Source organism: Polypterus senegalus, chromosome 15 (genome assembly GCF_016835505.1).
Source record: "Polypterus senegalus isolate Bchr_013 chromosome 15, ASM1683550v1, whole genome shotgun sequence".
Classification (NCBI taxonomy): Eukaryota; Metazoa; Chordata; class Cladistia; order Polypteriformes; family Polypteridae; genus Polypterus; species Polypterus senegalus.
Window position 1 is genome coordinate 34,318,914 of NC_053168.1, and position 21,327 is coordinate 34,340,240.

Below are 21,327 nucleotides of genomic sequence, written 5' to 3' on the forward strand. Positions count from 1 at the left end.
GACCTTGACTACTACGTCACACAGCCACATCTCAACTGACATGAAATTTGAATCAAAGGAAAGTTTGACAACCAGTCAAAATAACACGGGCAACAAAGAGCGTAACAAAAAAGTAACAGAGAATATATTTGGCAGAAAAAACTCCATCCAGAGCAAATTTTAGACCTTGGTAATCTTACTTCCTGTCACATCTGCAGGACTTACTTTCCTACTTAGTAAAACAATTGGGTTTAAATGAATGTGGAAACGACTCCTGTCTGCCAAAGGACATTGTGTTACACTCCAAGGACCAGCCAACATAGCAGAACTGGATAATCAGGACAAATTCTTTAAAAAGGAGAACCTAATCTTAATTAAATAGCAAATTTGTATCCTTAATTTATAGCTATGTTTATTGGAGAAACAAAAAAGTGAAAGAAATTGTATAATTAAAAGCAAGTGTAAAGTTACAAATATTACTAATAATAACATAAGACTAACTAAAAAATACAATTCAAAGAAACATTAATTCTGAAGTTTCTGTAGGAGGGAGGAAATACCTGACAGGAAACAGACCTGAAAAGCTAGGAAAGGAACTGAACACAAAACCATTAAAATACAATAAAATTATTCCAAAACCAAAAGTAGAATCTGCACTCAACAGGAAGTCTCCAGTAGAAGTCAAACTACAGTTGTGGCCTACACTCATTATTAACTACATAAAAATTAATTGCCATTATGTCCACCTTAGAAGAACTTAGGGCTGAAAGCCCAAGTATCTTTAAAAGGCTAAAGTTAAATAATAGGAAAAGTAAAACATCACAATTAGAAGATTTCACCCTAGAGTTTATGTCATTGCCAAAAATGTTAAAAAATGCAGAAATTAGTCTCTGTTTTCACTATTTATTCAAACTGCCCCAGCATTTCACTCCCCCAAAAACAAGTCTTTTGTAAACACCCTCCAGATCTTTATAATTCTGAAAACGCTGGCTCAGCATTGTTAAATGGATGAGTGAAAACACAGATTCTAATTGCAATCTGATTGATTTGTGCTTATTACGTGGCCCTTCTGTGATTGGACCCTCCTCAATGTCTCATTCTGTGATTGGTCACCCTTCATGGAACGATACCACATTCCAACATATTGGACAAAGTTGCTTTCCGTGGAGCTTGTTGTGATGATTACCTTTCTTAATTTGTGATTTGTACTGTTTGAATGCTGAATGCATACACAAACAGAAAATTATTTACTGGTCACTACAGTTTTCATGTTATAGTAAATCCTGTGTCTAGCAACGTTAAAATAATACAACAAAAAATGGCCATTATGATCAAGGAGAAATGAGACTAAAGTCAGAAAGGAGAAAAAAATGATATACACACAATAAACCATTCATATGTTCTTCCCCATGGATGATTTGATTTTATAAAGTGCCTTTGTAGCACTTAAGTTATTTTAACAAAAGCATAGGAAATTTACTGTTTAACTCTGTAATTGTGTATATCCCAATTTTATAGCACATTTTAGAATTTAATGGCACATTAGGTGAGTGAATAGTGAATGGCAGGTTAAATATACCTTCTTCTAATCAAAAGTTTAAACTTTTTTTAAATTTAGTATTTCCAATGCAAAAATTCAATCTAACTAAAAAGACATAAGATCACAGTAATATTGTTTCTGTATAATTACTTTCAGAAAGTGGAAATATTCAGCAGACAGAAACAAGCAAATGATGACAAAATGCTATTATCCTTTAGGATGATTTGTGAGGGAGTCTGCTTGGCAGTAACTTGCGGAATCAAAGGAATGAAACTGATCCGTGCCAGTAAGCAGCACTGCAGTAGATCTATCTCTTTGTGAAAAGAAAACTAAAACATCTGGGCTAAGAATCCACATGATGTGTGGGCTTATAGTCAACCTTCTGGTGACCCGCAGTCATCCTGTGACACGGAATGAATTAAATCACTTGAGATCCCCAGAGCTGCATTACAGGGAACTGGCCTAAAAGATAAAATATACACACTTGGCACACAGTACATTAAAACTACATACTGGTACTAGAACTTTGTCTCTCTGTTTGTCCATTCTCCCTGCTTTGTAGCTTTATATCCCAAAACTATATTGGGGCTTGTATTAAAATTTGTTTAGTACACTTAATAGCTCCGCTTGGCATCACCAAGGGATGTATTTTTTTAGGCACGGTCGCATATAATGCAAAGAGCACCTACTGTGATCCCGATGTCTGTCTATTCATTTGTCTGTCTGTCTTTCTGTTTGTTTGTCTGTCCATATGACACATCTTGGCTCCCAGTGAATCAATTTTGTTCATATTTAACACACTTATTCTTCAAGGGAGGTTGTTGGGAATATTCAATTTTCATTAAGATATATTAGATGCAATGCACTGTACACATTTTTGAAAGTTCTAAATCTCCCATTGAGAACTAAATCTCCCATTGAGAAATTTGAGAATTTACAAACTCGTCTGTCTTAAAACTGAACAAATTAGTCAACTGTTTCATTTTTACCTTGAGGGCAGTTACATGAACATGTTTTATATGTTTTGCTTTACTCATTCAGCAGCCACTCCTGATGACAAAACGGTGAAACGACTGTAGTGTACAAATACATCTCACGGCAGGACATGGGATGGGGCGAGATCAGCTGACAGAGCATTACTGTGTAAGGAAAGTATGGCTTTAGATGTGTATTTTATTTTTGCAGCTTTATTATGCCTTATGGCTTTTAGCTGATATAACATTATTAATAGTCTGCATTTTTTAAATCTGCTTTTTACAAAACATAAATGATTTAAGTGTAAAATAAAGATGTCTGCTTCCTTTCCATTTAAAAATAATTTATTTTCTTTTTTCTATGAACTGTAATTGGCGTAATACATTGAATATTTTAAGATAGTGAATGAATTTGTCTATAATTTTATTGTTCACAAAAACAGTCAACATTGTAGTTAAGTGAATACATATGGAGGTTGGAATACAGATGCCCTTTTGAAAAAGGTAGGAGAGAGGATCGATTTTTGATGTTTGGAGCAGGGAGATTTTGTTGGAAAAGGGCTTTCGGTTTGCAGAGGTAGGAGGAAGGATAGCATTTTGATAGAGGAAGGAGGATTGTCTAAAATGGACACCATATTGTCAAGTGATTAGATGCGTTATCAGACTGCACCACTAATCTTCATAACATAAGAAAGTGTAAAAAAGCTCAAGGTAATGGGAACCATAAGTTAAAAATAATGAAACTGTCGAATTATTAGTCATGCTGAGGTATGGCTTGTAATTTTTACAAAATCGTGATTTAGTATTAGTCCACACATTTGATTGTTTTTGCATCACACTCTTTCTTTCCTCACATCCATCTGAGAAGTGTAAGGAAGTCAATTTCATACTGAGATATTAATAATTTTTTTTTTTGAGAAGACATGAAGAGTGAAGCAGCTTGACATAGCCTAATGCACAGATTCGTGTCTGTTTATTAATGTGACTCTGCTAGTAATCCATGGGGTGGACTGTCTTTTATAATTCCTAATTATTATTAATTATTAACAACTTCACTAATAAGCTGAATAATAATAAGATGAAAATGAGGGGCCCCTTCTTGTACTCAACCACACCATATCCTGTACTATTAACCAAGCTTCCATGCTTTCATTATTTCAATTGGAGACAAAGACTCACAACTTCTGTACTGATTTCAGCAGAATAATTAAAAAACATTTTTTTTCTTTGATGATCTCTTCTTCCAATACTTTTTAAAATATTGTTTTCTGTTTACCGTGTGGCATTTTCTAAGGCCCGTGAGAAGAGGTTGTAGCCAGCGGGTGTCACAGAATGGGCCATTGAGTAAAACCAAGTTGCTGCATCATGGACGAAAGTGTTGTTATTCTCTCCACCCAGAGCATTTGTCAAAGCTGCATAAAATGCTGTCTTACTGTTGACTCTCCCTTGAAGCTCTTCAAATTTCTGCAGGAAAAAAAAGAATAAAATAAAGAATGGTATTCACTTTAGAGAGAAACCGTGTCCAAGACATTCACTGAAATTGCTGTTTTGATAAACAACTTCAAAATAGGGAGTCGTGTGGAAACTTTACAAAGAATAATTATCTTAGAGAAGCATACAAGAGATTAAAATCAGAATGGTTAAAGCAAATGGCTTTATCGCTAATTCATGCAGTATCTCTTCTGGTAGTATTTCACGGCATCAGATCTGCAATAAGCCCACAAATGTTGTACCCAAGAGTGAGCTAACATTAAACTGAGCATCTCTATTAATATCATAAGCGCTTCTTTTTATTTTTTAGGCAGGGGAAAAGTTCACATTTGCTGCTTTGCTATTTTGGTGGCATGCAATGCATGGTTTATAAACATATTTGTAATGGCCAACATGACCACAACAGTCTATTTCTGTCTGTTTTGGCAACCTCTACTCTAAAACAACACAAAAAAATATACATTTCTAGTCATTTTGCATATTTTTGAAACTATTCAGATCTACCCACATAACCAGATTCACCAAAACATTTTTAGAGCTGCTTTTCCAATTACAGGACTTATGTAAGTACCTGAGATTGTTTCACAAACCAGGACCATACATTGGGAAGGAGGCCAGACTATCAGAGGACACACTTGAAAACCCCTAGTGAGTCATGCTGGGCCAGTTCAGAGTTTCAAATCAGCCTAAACTGGTTATCACTGACATAAGTATGGAAAGTCCAATAAATGTGGGAGAACACACAAAGTCTACAAAATAATGACTGGGTCAAGACGTGAGCCCAAAGATGCAATATAAATCATTAGACTCCAGTGGTGTATACATTCAGTAAATAAACTTATGGAAATATTCAGGTTGTGCATTAAAAGTGTTACAACTTATATAAATTATGAATGTGAAAGAGCTGCTTTAATTACATTTTTGAGAAGATGAACATCAAAAGTTAAAAGTGTAAATTTTACACAAACATTAGGAAGTTTTTTTTTTTTCCCATATGTAACAGGTGTATAAAATAAAAAGTTTAGTTTTTTGGAGCTTCACCAAATCCTGATAACATTTAATGTGTTGTGTGTTTTCCTGTTGTGGTCCTGTTATATTTCCCTACTCTGTTTGTTGTGTTATGTTACGTCATCAGCGTGAGCCTCTCCCAGATTCGTCGTGTTACTGTGAGAGGAGGAGGAATCACAGAGCTTGAATAGTAACTTATGTTCTCTGTTTTAATATTTCAGACTATTAATAAAAAAAGAGAAAACACCAAGAACTAAAGGATGTTTGCATTACTCCTTTGTGCCGATCTGTACTGCATGTTGCATATATATCACAACACAGAAGCTTTGAGGGTTAACCGAATCCAAATGCCAGGACGCAACAGTATGGCACGTGCGGTGGAGACCGGTTACGCATAGACACTTGAACTAAGCTACTAAGCAGTGTGGTAGACAGTAGGACTGTAGGGACTTTCAAAACTTGACTTGATGTTAGTTTAGAAGAATTAAGAGGATAGGACTGGCGAGCTTTGTTGGGTTGAATGGGCCATTCTCATCCTGGTTCTAATGTTCTAAAATAAAAGTAGAGCCTTTAAATTCCAGTCCTTAGCTACCCAAGGGCTCACAGCAGGAGTTAGCAGTAATACTGAATGTCCAGAGAAAACGCACATGACGCAGGAAGTACTGAGACAGTGATGAGGCTGAAAATCATATCAGTGTTCCAACAGCTAAGATACAGCACATTGCCAGTGATGAAGCTGGGAATGAACTCCAAAAGTCCAATGCAGTGAAAACACATGCAGAAACCAAGTCAGCCTGCACACACAGCCATTAATAAAACAAAACTCAGAATCTGGGTATTGTATTTTTCACCACATCCCCTCACTTAAAATTTCCCCTTGACATTATCACTTAATTCTTCAGGCCCCTTTTGGGAGAGAACATTTAGGTGTCATATTATGCACAAATGGTTGAATAGATAACCTTTATATGTAACAAACTGCAAATCAATCAATTCAACTTTATTTTATATTCCATCTTGATGTGAAGCACTGTTACTGAACTGGCTGTGAGTAAACACACAGCAGCTGCTTCTTGCTAAAAAGGTGTCATATTCTGCCTCTCTTTCAGTATGAACTTTCTTTTTCACAAAAAGAGAATTGTGTTCTTTTTGCGTCATATGCTGTTATTGCCATCAATAATATTAACACGGGCCTTCTTGTTTTTACCTAATGTCAATGTAAGAAAAATAGAGAAAGACAGATTCCAGCCCTAGGCATCAAGCAGTTAGTTGAAATGAAAGCTAAATGTTAATGAGGCCATCTCAACATCTGTTATCAATTAAACGATCAATGTGGATGTTTGACCAATCAAGACCCAGCAGCCTCATGGTAAGACCTGGAATGTTTTACAATTGAATGTAAACGTCTGCAGAAGTTGGGTGGCACAGTGACATAGCTGGAAGTGTTGCTGTCTCATATTACTTTGACCAAGAGTCCTCAAGTTCGGCTTTGGAGGGCTGTAAGTTTTTGTTCCAACCCAGAAGGCAATTATTGTCACTGAAACAGTAATTGTTTAATCAACATTTTGTGCTTTATTTTAGCTATCTTGTTTGCTTTTAATTCCTGTTTAACTTTTTTCACTTTTTTAATCGCTTCCTATTTTACTAATGAGCCGCCAATACACAATGTGATGGAAATGACAAAAGAATCAGCAGCACACCATCTAAACTTTGTCCCATTTTTGCTTGTGTGTGTTCATCATGAAGTGTCTGTTATAATACAATACATGGAAAGAAATGAAAGAGAAAAACATGAAGGACTGAGAATGACTAATTTTCTCTGGTTCACAAATAACTTGTATGATATTCTTAGAAGAGAAATATCTATGATATAAGAATGACATGACGTGGAAGAATGAAAGTCATAGTATCAATTAACGGCTCCCACTATCAGCAAGGACTGGTGTCTAATTATGAAACTGGGTTGGAACAAAAATATTGAAGCATTGTGGCCCTCCAGGACAGAAGCAGATGACCCCTGACTTAGACCATGCATGTTCTCCTCATGCATGAGTGTATTTCTTGAAGATGCTTGGCTGGATTTGGGCATACTGTATATGTCAAAGAATTGACTTCAGATAGTGCTCATTGGTGTAAGGGTGGGCTCCATCTCACTAGAACACTGAACTAGAATATGCAGTTTCAGAAAATGGATGTTTAAATTTAGAAATAATGAGTATTATGGAATTAGGTTTTGAATTAATAATGCATCCATTTCACTGACCCTGCAACTCATAAGTATAATTCTTTGGTACTATTGTTACCCTTTGTTCAGTACTTAATTAAAAAATACTAACATTGACGTATTATTTTGTTTTTGACAGCCAAGTATTGCACATCTGTGTAGGCAGTGCAGTGGTTTCCGTGTGCGTGGCTGCTGTTGCCAGATGAATATATCCATACATCAGCATTTGTTATCACATTAGCCAGCTATTCATTTACAAAAAAAAAATTCAGGAACTCAGATAAAGACTGCTTAAATACTTTGAGTTTGCTTTCAAGTTTCCTATCAAGGTTGACGACGTTATTGCTGAGAAGTTTACTGTTTTGGGATCTGAGTTAATCTTGCATAATGTATTAAAAATAACTAAGTTGAATTGGCCTGCATATACATATTAATACGGTCATCAAGAGAAACAACAAAGATCACACATTCCACAAGCCACACATTAATTTCAAGACATCAAATAATGCACTTTCATGTATGTGTGTGTACAGTATATATATATATATATATATATATATATATATATATATATATATATATATATATATATATATATATATATATATATATATATATATATCCATCCATCCATCCATCCATTTTCTAACCCGCTGAATCCAAATACAGGGTCACGGGGTCTGCTGGAGCCAATCCCAGCCAACACAGGGCACAAGGCAGGAACCAATCCTGGGCAGGGTGCCAACCCACCCGCACAAACCCCAAACACTCAAAAGTCTATATATATATCTATATATATATCTGGCCACGCCCCAGCGTGGCGGAATATATATATATATATATATCCCAAAACAACCCGGAAGGCACACCCCACGTGATATATATATATATATATATATATACATACACACACACAGTATATAGCATTATTAAATTTTTAAAACTTCCACATATGTAGAAACTTAAATTTTCAAATATACTTAATACAATTGAGATTTACAGTGTGTCAGCGTCTATTTCAGCAGTAAGGTATGAGAAGTAGGGGGCACCAGCAAGTCCTCAAACTCCAGACACGCAAGACACAATACAACTCCCGATTCAAATGGAGGATTTTTAATCCATACAGCTCAAAAATAACAATTACTACAGCCAATATACAGACTTAAATGCTCACTCTCTCTCTTCTCTCCTCCACTGAGTGTCACCCACTGCCTCCCGACAGTGACTTATTGAGGTATGTCAGTGGGCTCCTTTTAAGCTGGAACTTTGGAAGCACTTTCGGGTCATACAGAACCCAGGGACATCCTCCCCACCATCCAAGCACTCCTAGAGGACTGCACTTCTGGACTCCAATTCCCACACTGTCCTGCTGGCGTCCAAAGTACAACTACTTGCGAGGAACACCACCTATTAATTTGGGGGATGAATTGCTCCCTGCCTCCTGGTTTAACCAGTCCATCCATCCTTCTGGTATCCCTGCCAGGATAGGAATTAAAAGTCACACCAGTTGGGAAGTGGCTACAGTCTGTCCATCCTTCGATTATGGGTTCTGGGTCGGACAAGAAATGATCCTGGCCGCGATGCCTACCTGTCCTCCTGAGCATTTATAAAGGCAAGAAGCTACTCTAGACAGGGTGCAAGGAATACACATTCATGTATGTACCAATGGTCACTCATAATGAGACCAGCTTACACTTGCCAATTAAAATAATATCTGCAGGTCTTTGGGGATGTGGAAGGTAAGCCAGAATATCTAAAGGAAAACCCACAAAGAGAATATGCAGACTTCACTTCGGTAAGGTATTAGCTCTGACCACTGTACAACTGTGCCACCTCATTAAGTTCTAGACAATCTAAATTAACATTCTTAATTCAATTAAAGCCTAATAATTAAAAAGTGTTGATAACAGCAATATAAAATGCCATTGTTAACTGAAATGATCGAGCCCTGTGAAAAAAGTTGACTAGACCTGATGTTTGTGTTGGATTCAGAGGACTGTCTTCTGGGCGTATCTGAGGTACAGTATGTAACACCACCCCAGGATGAGAGAGGACATTGTTGCTAACTGTGTTGTCTCTCTTTTCCTCCAAAGTGCTAACAAGGTGCCCAGTGAGGGCAACTGGACACTTTCCCTTCCAGTCAGACCCCTATAAAGCCTGGGCATCCCCGGAAGAAGTCATCTATTTGTGGACCATACAGACCACAGGACAATGCTTCTACCAAAGTTGACCACCTGCTCAAGAGAGTAGGTTAGTTTAGCCTTAAAGGCACTACCTTTCCTTTTCTTGTTATTGTGCTATTACCATTTGCTTTGAAAATTCAAATGATTAATTGGGACAACGCAGCTGGCATGGATTAGAGGACAAAATGCAAAGATTACTAATGACACAAGATTATGACTTAGGATGGAGGCTCCTGAATTGTGCTGTTTTAGGCGTAAAGGTCATCATATGATGAATGTGAGGTACAGGGCAATATGAAATCTACACAATGTCTCTGTTAAAAGGGTAATTAAGTTCTTTGACAGAAAAGGTCTTACAGTATTAAGTTTTTATATAATTATTTAGCTTTATTGTCACTTGCAAGTACATTTTTTGTAAGGGACCCTACAAAGGAGCACAAAGGAGAGTTATTTGCTGCAGGACCCATGGCACCAGTACTTTAACAGCTCTCACTGAATTTGACATTACTTGAAGATTATCAGTTTTGTAAAGGATACACTTGGATTTAGTTCTGATGGTGTTTACGTTGGGTGGCACAGTCAAAAAGAATTAGTGCTGCACCTTCATGCATCCAGCATCCTGAAACTGAATCCTATGCTCAGTCCTTGTCCATAGGCAGTTTACACATTCTTTTCTGCATCTGCTATCCCCAAAGACAGTCATATTAGGTTGATTAGCTCTGTGTGTGTGTGTGTGAGTAGACCCTGAGATGGACTGGAGTGTTGTCCAGGGCCTGCTTCATGCCTTTCATTAGTGTTGCCATGATAGACTCTGGGTTCATGAACAGTAAGGTGTATAAGTACTGTATATTTATTTCTAGGCCTTAATTTTTCAAAAATAATTTTATTTTAATCTTTATTCCCAATATTTCTATCACATTTCTGATGTCAGACTTTCCTGTATATTAAACTGATTGTTAGAGATGCTCTGCTATTGCTTGCTTGCTGCAGTGCAAATGTGAATCTATACTAATAAAAGGCAAAGCCCTCACTGACTGACTGACAGACTGACTCACTCACTCACTGACTCATCACTAATTCTCCAACTTCCCGTGTAGGTAGAAGGCTGAAATTTGGCAGGCTCATTCCTTACAGCTTACTTACAAAAGTTAAGCAGGTTTCATTTCGAAATTCTACACGCAACGGTCATAACTGGAACCTAATTTCGACCATATATACGGCCATAGCCTGGAGCTCGGTCGTCGTGTGAGGCGGAGTTGCGTCCCGCATCATCACGCCTCCCACGTAATTGAGTGCCTGCCCATATAAGGTAAATATTCGCGGGTGAAGGACTGTGTTTATGCAAACGAAGATGAGATGGTCTAGTGTTTGGCACAAACTCAGCGAAAGTGCGAGAGAAACTTTTAAGTGCCGGGTCATAGCTAACATTAAATAAAGCCGTGGACATCGCAACATCACACAAGAGAGTGGCTCACGTGAATTGACTGTGAACGCAGTACGTAGAGAACAAGGAAGAGCTCCAAAGAGTGCTGAACAAAAAATGCATTATGCAATTGAGAAGGCAGCAAAAGAATATGAAGCGAGTGATGCATACAAGCATATTCATAAGTGCACTACTGCGGAAACAAAGCACGGTGTAAATCGTAAGTTTGAATTAAGTTTATAGACACGCTGCTGCTGCCGTTTCTCATGCCTAAGACGAATACGATATTCGCGAGATACAAGTTTAATGAGAGGATGCGGGGTATAAACGACACTTTTGATCACTTTGTAACAGAGTTAAAATTGCTGGTGAAGAACTGTGCTTATGCAAACGAAGATGAGATGGTCAGGGATAGAATAGTGTTAGGCACAAACTCAGCAAAAGTGCGACAGAAACTTTTAAGTGCCGGGTCTGAGCTAACATTAAATAATTTCTGGTGAAGGACTGGGCTTATGCAAATGAATAGAAAGCCAATGTTATGTTTAAAATGTTTACTTTTCTTTTTTATAACTTCTTTAACACATTTCTTCTCTGCTGCAAAGCGCGGGTATTTTGCTAGTTTGTGATATAAAGAACACCAACTCATTTAAGAATGAGATGCTGTTGTTGGTTCTCTGCCGACCTTTACATCAAATAAACATTTCTGTGGTCTCTTAAGGAAAGCAATTATTTAGAATGTCTTGACTTGATTTGTTTTCTAAATCTGAGTTTTATTAGCCCATAATAAGAAACGTTGGTGCAATAGTGTTGGGTGCTGCTTGTTTACGTATCCGATTCATGACTTTGCCTTTTCAAATATCCAGCACTTGGTTCTCCAACAGTAAATATTTATTTTTGGATAAATATATTTGCTGATAACTCACTGAACTGAACACATCATTACAATCATCCAAGGAGTTTATAATGAAGCTCACACTACACCTCCTAGATTACAGCTGTGAAATACACTCACTTAGAAAAGTATTATAAACACCTATACACCTTCTTATTCATGGAATTACCGAATCATTCAATCATGTAGCATTAGCTTGATGCATAAAATCATGCAGATACAGGTCAGGAGCTTCAGGTACTATAATATTCACATCAAACCACAGAATAAAGACAAAATGTGATCTCAATGATTTTCACCTTGGTATAATTGTTGGTGCCAGACAGGCTTGTTGCAGTACCTCAGTAACTGCTGATCTCTGGATTTTCACACACAACAATCTCTCTAAGCTTTACTTAGAATGAGATGAAAAACAGCCAAGTGAGTGGCAGTCCTGCAGGCTGAAATACTGTGTTAATGAGAGAGGTCAGAGAAGAATGGTCAGAGCTGAAAGAAAGGCTACGGTAACTAGGATAACCACTGTACAACTATGGTGAGCAAAATAATATTTAAGAATGCACAAGAGCAGAAGACCACATTGGGTTTCACTGCATTTAGCCAGGAATAAAAAAGTGAGGAACGGGTTTACCAAAACTAGATATCTGAAGACTGGAAAAATGTGCCCTGGTGTGATGAATCTTAATTTCTGTTGAGCTACACAGATGGTAGGGTCAGAATTTTGCCCCAACAGTATTAATCCATGTACGCAACCTACCTTGTGTCAATCATGGCCGTGGTGGTGTATTGAGGTGGATAATGTTTTCTTGGCACACTTTGGACCCATTAATACCAATCAAACTTTGCTTTAATGCCACAGCCTATGTCAGTATTGCTACTGACCATGTGGAGACCTTTAGGTCTACAATTTTCCCATCTTCTAATGACTACATTTAGCATGATCATGCACCAAGTCACAAAATAAAAGTCATCTCAAACTGCTTTCATGACCATGACAATGAGTTCCTAAGTGGCCTTCTCAGACCTCAGTGGATGTGTAGAACTAGAGATTCTCAGCACAAATATGCAACTGACAAATCTGTAGAAATCGTGTGATATAATCATGTTAACATGGACCAGAATCCCAAAGGAATGTTTCCAACATCATTTGAAATCCATGCCACATGCAACTGAGGCTGTTTTGAGAGGAAAATAAGGTCTTGTCCACTATTAGTATAATGTTCTTAATAATTTGCTCAGTGACAGTGTATAACCACAAACATGACTTGTTAGTCTTAAAAATTTAGTGTGCACTTGACTTTAAGAGCACTGCAAGGACTACTGTATACACACACCCACCCAGATCAGAGGTTCATAAGCAGTGTGTCAGTGGCAAAGATCCTGCCAGAGTCTGGAAATGACACACTGTTTGGATAAGAGATGCATGCCTATCTATCTTCTTCTTAAGGTGTATCATTTTTTCAAGTTTAAGGGACTTTTAGAGTGTTGAGAGGGCCAAACTCTAGTCTGACCTACATAAACTTATCATTTAAGAAAGCATTTAACTGTCAGCCTGGGTGAGCCAACCTGAAGTACTGAAGTGAGAAATTGTCATCTACAGGAAGAAAGCAAGTAATGCACACTCACGAACACCTACACACACTCATACCAGGCTAAATCAGAGTCACCCTGACTCCGCAGGTTTTGAATAAGGGAGGAAACCAAAGTCCCTCTGAATAACCTAGATGAATGCATGAAGGACACACAAAAATCACACAGTGCACAGAGTATCATGAAATTGGCCGTTCATTTTTTTTTTTACATTTGTGTCATATGCAATAAAACCTTTCTAGAATTATTATAATTTTTTTGCATTCTGCGTATAACATAGTTCTTCGTTTCTTGCTTGTTTTGACCCAATGTAATTTTATGTTATGAACACGTTACACGTAATTTCTACTCATTTTTGCAGCACCATTTTCTTTTGACATGGTCATCACCATTTCACACTGCTGTTGCTTTGTCTCAGTGGTGGGTTGCTAGGGGACGGTTACTGGAAGCCTCACTGGATGACATCATCTGTGTGACAATTTTTAAACTTGGAGTCACACTGAAGGTACATTTTGGATATTGTAGCAGTTTTGTGAATGCTTTTTCAGAGCATTCTTTTGATCTATGAGCCACAAATTTTAAGCATTTTATTTTTTGACTTTAATTTTTGGTTGTCATATTGGTTTTGGTCTTCGTGACCTCCTGATATTTGTCTGTCTTTAAGCTGTTAAGTGTTCATCGATCTCCTGATCCTTTTACACTAAATCTTTCCTGTCTACTTGACAGACAGTGCACAGTGACTGGACCTGAAATGAAACTCTGTGGAACCCTGAGGAAGCAGCATGCATCCCTATGACATGGTGTTTACCCAAATTTAACCATATAGCTATTATTTCTTGAAGCTTATTTTCCATTTTTGGGCAACCAGAGAAACAAGCCATGGACCGGACACTACTGGCTTAATTTAGTCATTTATCCAGTCTCTATATTCCAATTACCCTAACATGCACAACTTTGTGATATGGCAGATAACTTGTATGCGAACAGTAAACCTGTAGTAACATGGGGGCAACGAACAAACTACAGACTAACACTAGCAAGGGTAGAAATCAAATTCAGTGACCTAGAAGTGACAGAGCTGTAGTGCTAACCATAACTAAAATGTGTTGCACCCCATTTATCAAATTAATGAACCCGCTTCAGCTGCACATGGATCTGTCCTAGCAACGTCAATTGTCAGGAAGAAAAAAGTCCTGTAATGGATGCCAATCCGTCAAAGGGGGTCTTGTTCAAAAAGCGGATGCCAAAAGTGGACGCCACCTGTTTTTAAAGCAAGCAGACGCCACTTGTCTTTTGTTGCAATTCTCTATATTTTACTACTAGTACACAAATAATCTTAAACTACATTACAGAGGATTAAACATAGTAATGTCTAGCATTATTTGCTCGAATAAGTCCTTTCCAGCATATCGTTGGTGCCAAACATGTATCCTTTCTTAGACATATGGAAGTACAACAGGATCTTTGATAACATCACCATTTCTCCTCCTTATCATTAAGTGTCAAACTCATTTCATGCCCTTGATTACAAAGTTTTGAAACGTGTAGAATGCCTTTACTCTGCAGGAACCGAACAGCATGTTGTTTATCTGAATAACTGAATAAAACCCATGACACGCAATAGAACGGGTTAAGAGCAAAAGTCAAACAATGAGATACGAAAGTAAGCAACAAAAGTAAAGTAAACAACAAATGTCCACCAAAATACTGTTGGTGTCCGCTTTCTACTGTCAAAGAACCAAGTGGTGTCCACTTTTTGAACAAGATGGCGTCTGCTTTTTGGCATCCGCTTTTTGAACAAGATCCATCAAAAGTCACACTCACATGCACTGTGCCAGTTTGCAGTTGTCAGTTCTCTAAATACTGCATGTACAATGTGGAGGACCCACAGAGTATACAGGCATCGATATAAGGTTCAAATTCTGTACAAATAATGAAATGTGAAGGACTTCAGAAAATAACAACAACAACAACATTTATTTATATAGCACATCTTCATACAAACAGTAGCTCAAAGTGCTTTTAAAATGTCAGGTATAGTTTTTAGCAAAACAGTGTCTTTAGCATCCCTTTGTTATTTCATTTTTTTGTAGTTACTGCATCTCTGGGCAGTTGTTTAGAACAACCATTCATATGGACTTGTTTTGGCAGCAGACATCAATCTCATTAAAGTGACCTATGTGATATCTGCTCTAATTGTGCCCCACCCATATCAACCAATCAGGTATCATATTTTTCTTCATTAGGTCTAACTGGATAAGCTTATAAATCTAAGGACTGAAGTGAGGTACGGGTGTGTGCTGCTTAGAGGATTATATACACTGTAGCTGAAACGTTTTAGTTTTCCAATCATTAGGCTTTTGTTTTTTTTTCTCTCGCATATGCTAAGACCCTTTTGAGCCGCAGGTCACCCTAATAGTAGATCTAAGCATGTTCAAGAGCAATATAGACGCAGACATTATAGCTGATCTGGGAGGAATACATCTTTAACTGGTCAGTTTTAAAATCCTTAGTCTTTTCCTCAACAGGCAGATAAGCAAATGTCTACTGTCGCTTGCAGCATAATAAGTCCAAAAGCCTGAATGCATAATTCTACAGTGAGGGGTTCTGGTAGTGTAGTTTTCCAGGATGGGAATATACACGGTTATTGAACAAAATAAACTAGGAAAATTATACTGTATTTGTATTTCTTTTTTGTCATTTGAATTAAATAATGATAGTATTGTGAAAATTATGTAAGAAATGCTGTTTGCCTCAGACCATTTTGGCAAATGTTGAGTGTCTGCTCAGTGCCTTTGCAAAAACTAGGCTGGGCTACAGCCTAAATTTAAAAATTTGCGTTATGTCTGGAATTCTGCTACTAGAGGGCTATGTCACACAAAGTCTTGAGAAAGCCATAGTGCTACTCCAAAGAAACCACATGGCTTACCAACTAAATTACATATTAAAACACAATCCTTCTAACTTACAAAGCTGTGTATAATCAAACACCATCTTATGTTCCTGATCTGCAAAAGCCCACCAACTTTCATCTTCTCACATGAGCCCTTTCCTTGCTGTTCCTAAGACTAGTACAGTGGGCAACAGAGCTGTTTAAATCTCTACTTGAACATTGTGGAATAGTCTTCCTCAAAGTCCACCATGGATGATTTCTAAAGACAGACTTAAAATGTACAGTAGGTGTTTACTGTGCCCGTACATAAACAGCTTTTTTAAAAATCTTTTATTGAATTTAAAAAAAAACAACATAACATTCCTTACAATCAAGTCAAACTTAACAAAACTAAATTCAATTCAACCTATAAACAGCTTTTAAAATTATTTTACGTGGTTTTATGATTTTAACTTATCAGTATAATGTATGCATTTATTGATCATTTTGTTGTATTTTGTTTTAATTCTTTTGGGTTTAGAAAGGTGTACACAAAATATTAACAATTGCTCACCCAGACATAAAATGACAAGACTGAGCACTAAGGGAAGATTCTAGAATAGAGCCTAAGGCAGCAAAGTTTTTGCCATTTTCATTGATATATCAAATAATGGAACACTTGGATGTGTGGGGTCACATCTTGCTAGAACAGTTCCTGATCCCTTTAGCATTTACAGCATTGTAGGTTTTCTGAATATTAGTGGTGGCTGAAAGTTCCATTGAGTTTTGTTTCAGTGCTCGCACAATTTTCCTTTTTAGTATAACTCAAACTACATTTATACTACTACTTTTTCATTTAAACATAGCATTTTTAAACAAAATCGATCTCCATCGGTATCAGCTTTTTCCCATCATTTATGAAAGTATCTCTGCCCACACTAACAGGATATGACAGATGTACGGCTACACTAGGCGTACACACATTACCGGAAAAGTCCTTGAAGGGATGCTAAGGATTAACAGTACAATGAAAACTTTAGTAACCAGTAAATTATTTTCATTTTTTGCATGCATGCAGCATTCCATCCATTAACCAACCCGCTATATCCGAACTACAGGGTCACGGGGGTCTGCTGGAGCTAATCCCAGCCAACACAGGGCGCAAGGCAGGCAACAAACCCTGGGCAGGGCACCAGCCCACCACAGGGCGCACACACACATACAGCACACACTAGTGACAATTTAGGATCGCCAGTGGACCTAAAAAAGTAGTAGTGTGGGGATAGTAAGAGCCACTTTTGTGTACCATAGCTTCAGGACACACTTCACAGAAACACCAACAAAACATGAAAATATTGTCTATTGATGCACAAGAATGAAAGGCATATTTTTGCCCAGATGTATAAAGTACAAATCAACATTGGGGCAAATTAAAAAGTTATGGAAAAGCTGAAGGTAATGCCAAAGTGAAATGTTTTAATACATAATAATAATAATAATAATAACAATAGAAACAATTAATTACATTTATATGGTGCTATTCTCACTACTCAAAGCACTTTACATAGACAAAGAACCAATTCATCCACTACCAATGTGCATCACCAAACTGGATCATGCAACAGCAGCCATTATTGCGTCAGTATGTTTTCCACACATAAGCTATTATGTGGTGAAGAGGTGAGAATGATAGCCAATTAGAGACAGGGAATAATTGGGAGCCAGAATGGATGAGGCCTTGATGTGCAATTCATCCACGGCATTGGGATAAACCCTACTTTTTTTGAAAGATACCCAGGGATCTTTTATAAGCACAAAAAGTAAGGACAATGGTTTTAGGTCTCATCTGAAGGACGGCGCCATATTTACAGCACAGTGTTTCCATCACTGCATTGGGGCGTTGTGATCCATTCACAGACCACAGGGTAAGCACCCCCTGCTGGTTTCACCAATACCTCTTCCAGCAGCAACCCAGTTATTCCTAGATCGGGGTGGATAATGTCGGTCCTGGAGTGGCTGCAAGTTTTTGTTCCAATCGAGTTTCTTAAGTCAATTATTGCTGATGAAGCACTTGTTGCTGAATTGACTTTTTGGAGCTTTATTTTAGTGGTCTCACTCGTTAAGGTTTCTCACCCTTAATTGCTTATTTCAGTTTGAAACAGCTGCATTCACCGTTTTAATGACTTCTTATTAAAAATAAGATACACATGACAAAGGAGCCAACAGTTTTAACATCTAACTTATTTTCATTTACACCTGTGTGGATTCATCATGAACTACTATAAAATAATAAAATGTGTGACAAACACAGAATTATCAGTTTTAGGATTCAAATCATTTGGATGATATCCTTGGAAAAAAATCTATGATGTATGAACCTAACATTGCAGACTAAGAAGCCATAAAATTAAATAGGGTGTGAGACTGGCAAGGATTGGTTTCTCATTAAACAATTAGGTTGGAACAAAAACCTGCAGGCACTGTGGCCTCCGGGACCAACATTGCCCACCTCTGTCCTAGCTGGTCTCCCATCCAAATACTGCCTGGGCCTGAACATGCTTAGCTTTAGGTGGATGACCTGTTCTGAAGCGCAGGTGATATGGCTGCTGATAAGCCTCAACAGTCTTCCTTTTTCTTTATTGCTATTTTTTACGTTTATTGTTTCTTTAGTTTTGAGGGAAGGAGTTCAAACAAATAATCAAAGGTAACAGGGCAAGCAGCGGTACATGACACCAGACAAACTGGCTATGCCAGGAATACAGTTATGCTTTGCTGAAATGCAAGAGCAACAATTTGTCTCTTCATGAAAAAACAAATTCTTATCGCTATCAGCTATCAAATTGCTGCATTAAGGAAGCTAAAAGAAACCCGAGAAAGTGTTTGCCTTGCATTTAGGAGGAGAGGAAGGCAAGAGGGTCTCTCTTTAAGGGATACATTGGAGTGGGGATCTTATTCACGCCTGGATGCTGTGGGGGAGCTGACTTAATGCAAAACTGACCTTGATAGTTTAAATTTGATACTGTGTGTTTTAATGTTAAAGTTAAATGTATCATTAATAGATAATAAAGAGACTCAAAGTTACTCTAGATCGTTCTTCAGAAGAAGAAATGTAAGTACATGTCACCATCCTAAAAGCAGAGTTGTAGGTGTGAGGGAATACCAAACAACACGCTGTCGCAGGTGGCTGGGGTGGCGACCCGGCTGGGACGCCCAGGAGGACCGAAGGAGGGCTTGCGCCTTCCCCAGACCATCTGGGGGTGACCGCCCTGGTTTCTTTGGGGGCCACGGGTACAGAGCTTTGAAGCTCCACCCTGTAGGGGCCCATGGTCACCGCCAGGGGACGCCCCCATGCCTTTGGAGCCTTGGACTTCAGTACTTCCGCCACACCAGGAAGTGCTGGGGGGAAGAGAAGCAGGGATACCCGGAGTGCTTCCGGGGATACAGCCGGCACTTCTGCCACACGGGGGCGTGTCGGTGGGAGATTGCCGGGGAGCACCTGGAGCACATCTGGGTGTGGATAAAAGGGGCCGCCTCCCTTCATTCGAGGCGAGAGTGGAGTGGACTGAGCTTGCTGGAGGAGGCAAGGAGGCGGCCTGAACAGGAGACTGAAGGCATTGTGTGGCCAGGTATTTGGGGACTTGTGGGGGTTTGTGTGGCACTTATATGACTTTTGTAAATAATAGTGTAAATAAACGTGTGTTGGATGACAACATGATGTCTGCCTGTCTGTGTCCGGGCCAACCACCACAACGCCTACAATAACTGCAGTTTTTAGAAGGAGGGAGGCTTGTCTAATGGCTTCATTGTGGGAAGTCTAAAACATCAAGAGAGGGTTGTGGCAGAGGAAGTGGGTTGCAGACATTAGTGTACTATTTCTATTTGGTCAAGTTTTGTAAACTGTCAAAAATGCTTAGAAATGTTAGCAGCATTCAAACTCATTATCATAAAAGGGCATCGGTAAATAGCATCTGATGAGCAACCAGGCTAAGGCAATAGAGATGGAAAGTCTGAGCATGTAAACTGCACACAACCATAGCTAAAAAGAGAAAAAATTGTAAAAATGAGGTATCCAGTAACTATCTCAGTTTGAATGTTCTTCCTGTGTCTCTATTAGTTTTTCTAGCGGTACTCCGGTTTTCCACTCGCATCCATAAAGACATGTCATGATTTTAAATGGTGCCTCTAAACTAGTATTAGCGAGATTAAATCCACAATAGTAAACCAGCACTCGGCTGGTTCCCTACTCAGGACTGATTCTTTCCTTGCATCTGATGCTTCCATGTTGGATTCTGGCCCCTGAACCCTGAAATGGCTTAATCAGGTATAAGTTATATTATGTCATTTTATGTGTTGTGTTACGTAACCCAAAGCCAAAAGCATTGCACACAAGCTGCAAAAATTAAACAGCCTACCTTGATTTTCTTTGCTCTGCTAATAAGACCATCCTCTGATGAAGTGCCAATCATCAGGTCAACCTTCTGGAAGCGGCCATTCTGGAAAGCCACTGATAGTGGTTCTTGCACAGTTATTCCGTCAACAGTTGGGCCCCATGCTTGAAATGGGCTGCTGACTGCCAACAGCTATAAAATAACAGAAAAAAGCTCATATCTATCAACTCCTTATTTTAAAGAATGATTCATTACTCAGGAAACCAGTGTTTAATAGACAACAGCTTTGTATTCCATGAATGTGACAGCATGGATAGTTTATTTGGCTCTAATTACTTGCCCATAACCTCAAGGAGTGGAAATTACTATTTGAAACACAAAGACAAAAGATTAGTTATTAGATATTTTACTTTCTAACAAAAGAGAGAGCATACAGATATTCTTTCATAGTTTTACAAAGCCCATAACTGAAGAAGCTATGATTTCATGCTAACCCAATCTCATAACATAAGGGGAGTGACAGGTTGCAAAGGACAAAATTGGGATATGGGGAGTACACAACAGGCTTATCAGGGTCCATGTTTCAAATGTGGGATCCAATACTGTTAAATGCATAGAAAGAGAGAGCTCCTACAAGTGCCTAATTCACAAAAGACCACCAAAGTGAAGCAGAGGTAACAGGGACTAGTGAGATGGCAGCAGAGCTCCCAAAGGTGTCAAGTAGCATCAGAAGATTAACTAGTATTGAACATTAAACAGTCCATAT

The 21,327-nt window shown here is 38.3% G+C and overlaps 1 protein-coding gene across 1 annotated transcript in view; it reads right to left on the reverse strand.

Moving 5' to 3' along the window:
• tg (thyroglobulin) overlaps window positions 1-21,327 on the reverse strand; it is a 337,489-nt gene that overhangs the window by 68,786 nt on the left and 247,376 nt on the right. The window contains exons 42-43 of the mRNA XM_039737577.1: window positions 20,586-20,753; window positions 3,770-3,957 (exon numbers count right to left, since the gene is read on the reverse strand). Coding sequence (XP_039593511.1) covers window positions 3,770-3,957; window positions 20,586-20,753 — 356 coding nt within the window. The remainder of the gene's footprint in view (window positions 1-3,769; window positions 3,958-20,585; window positions 20,754-21,327) is intronic.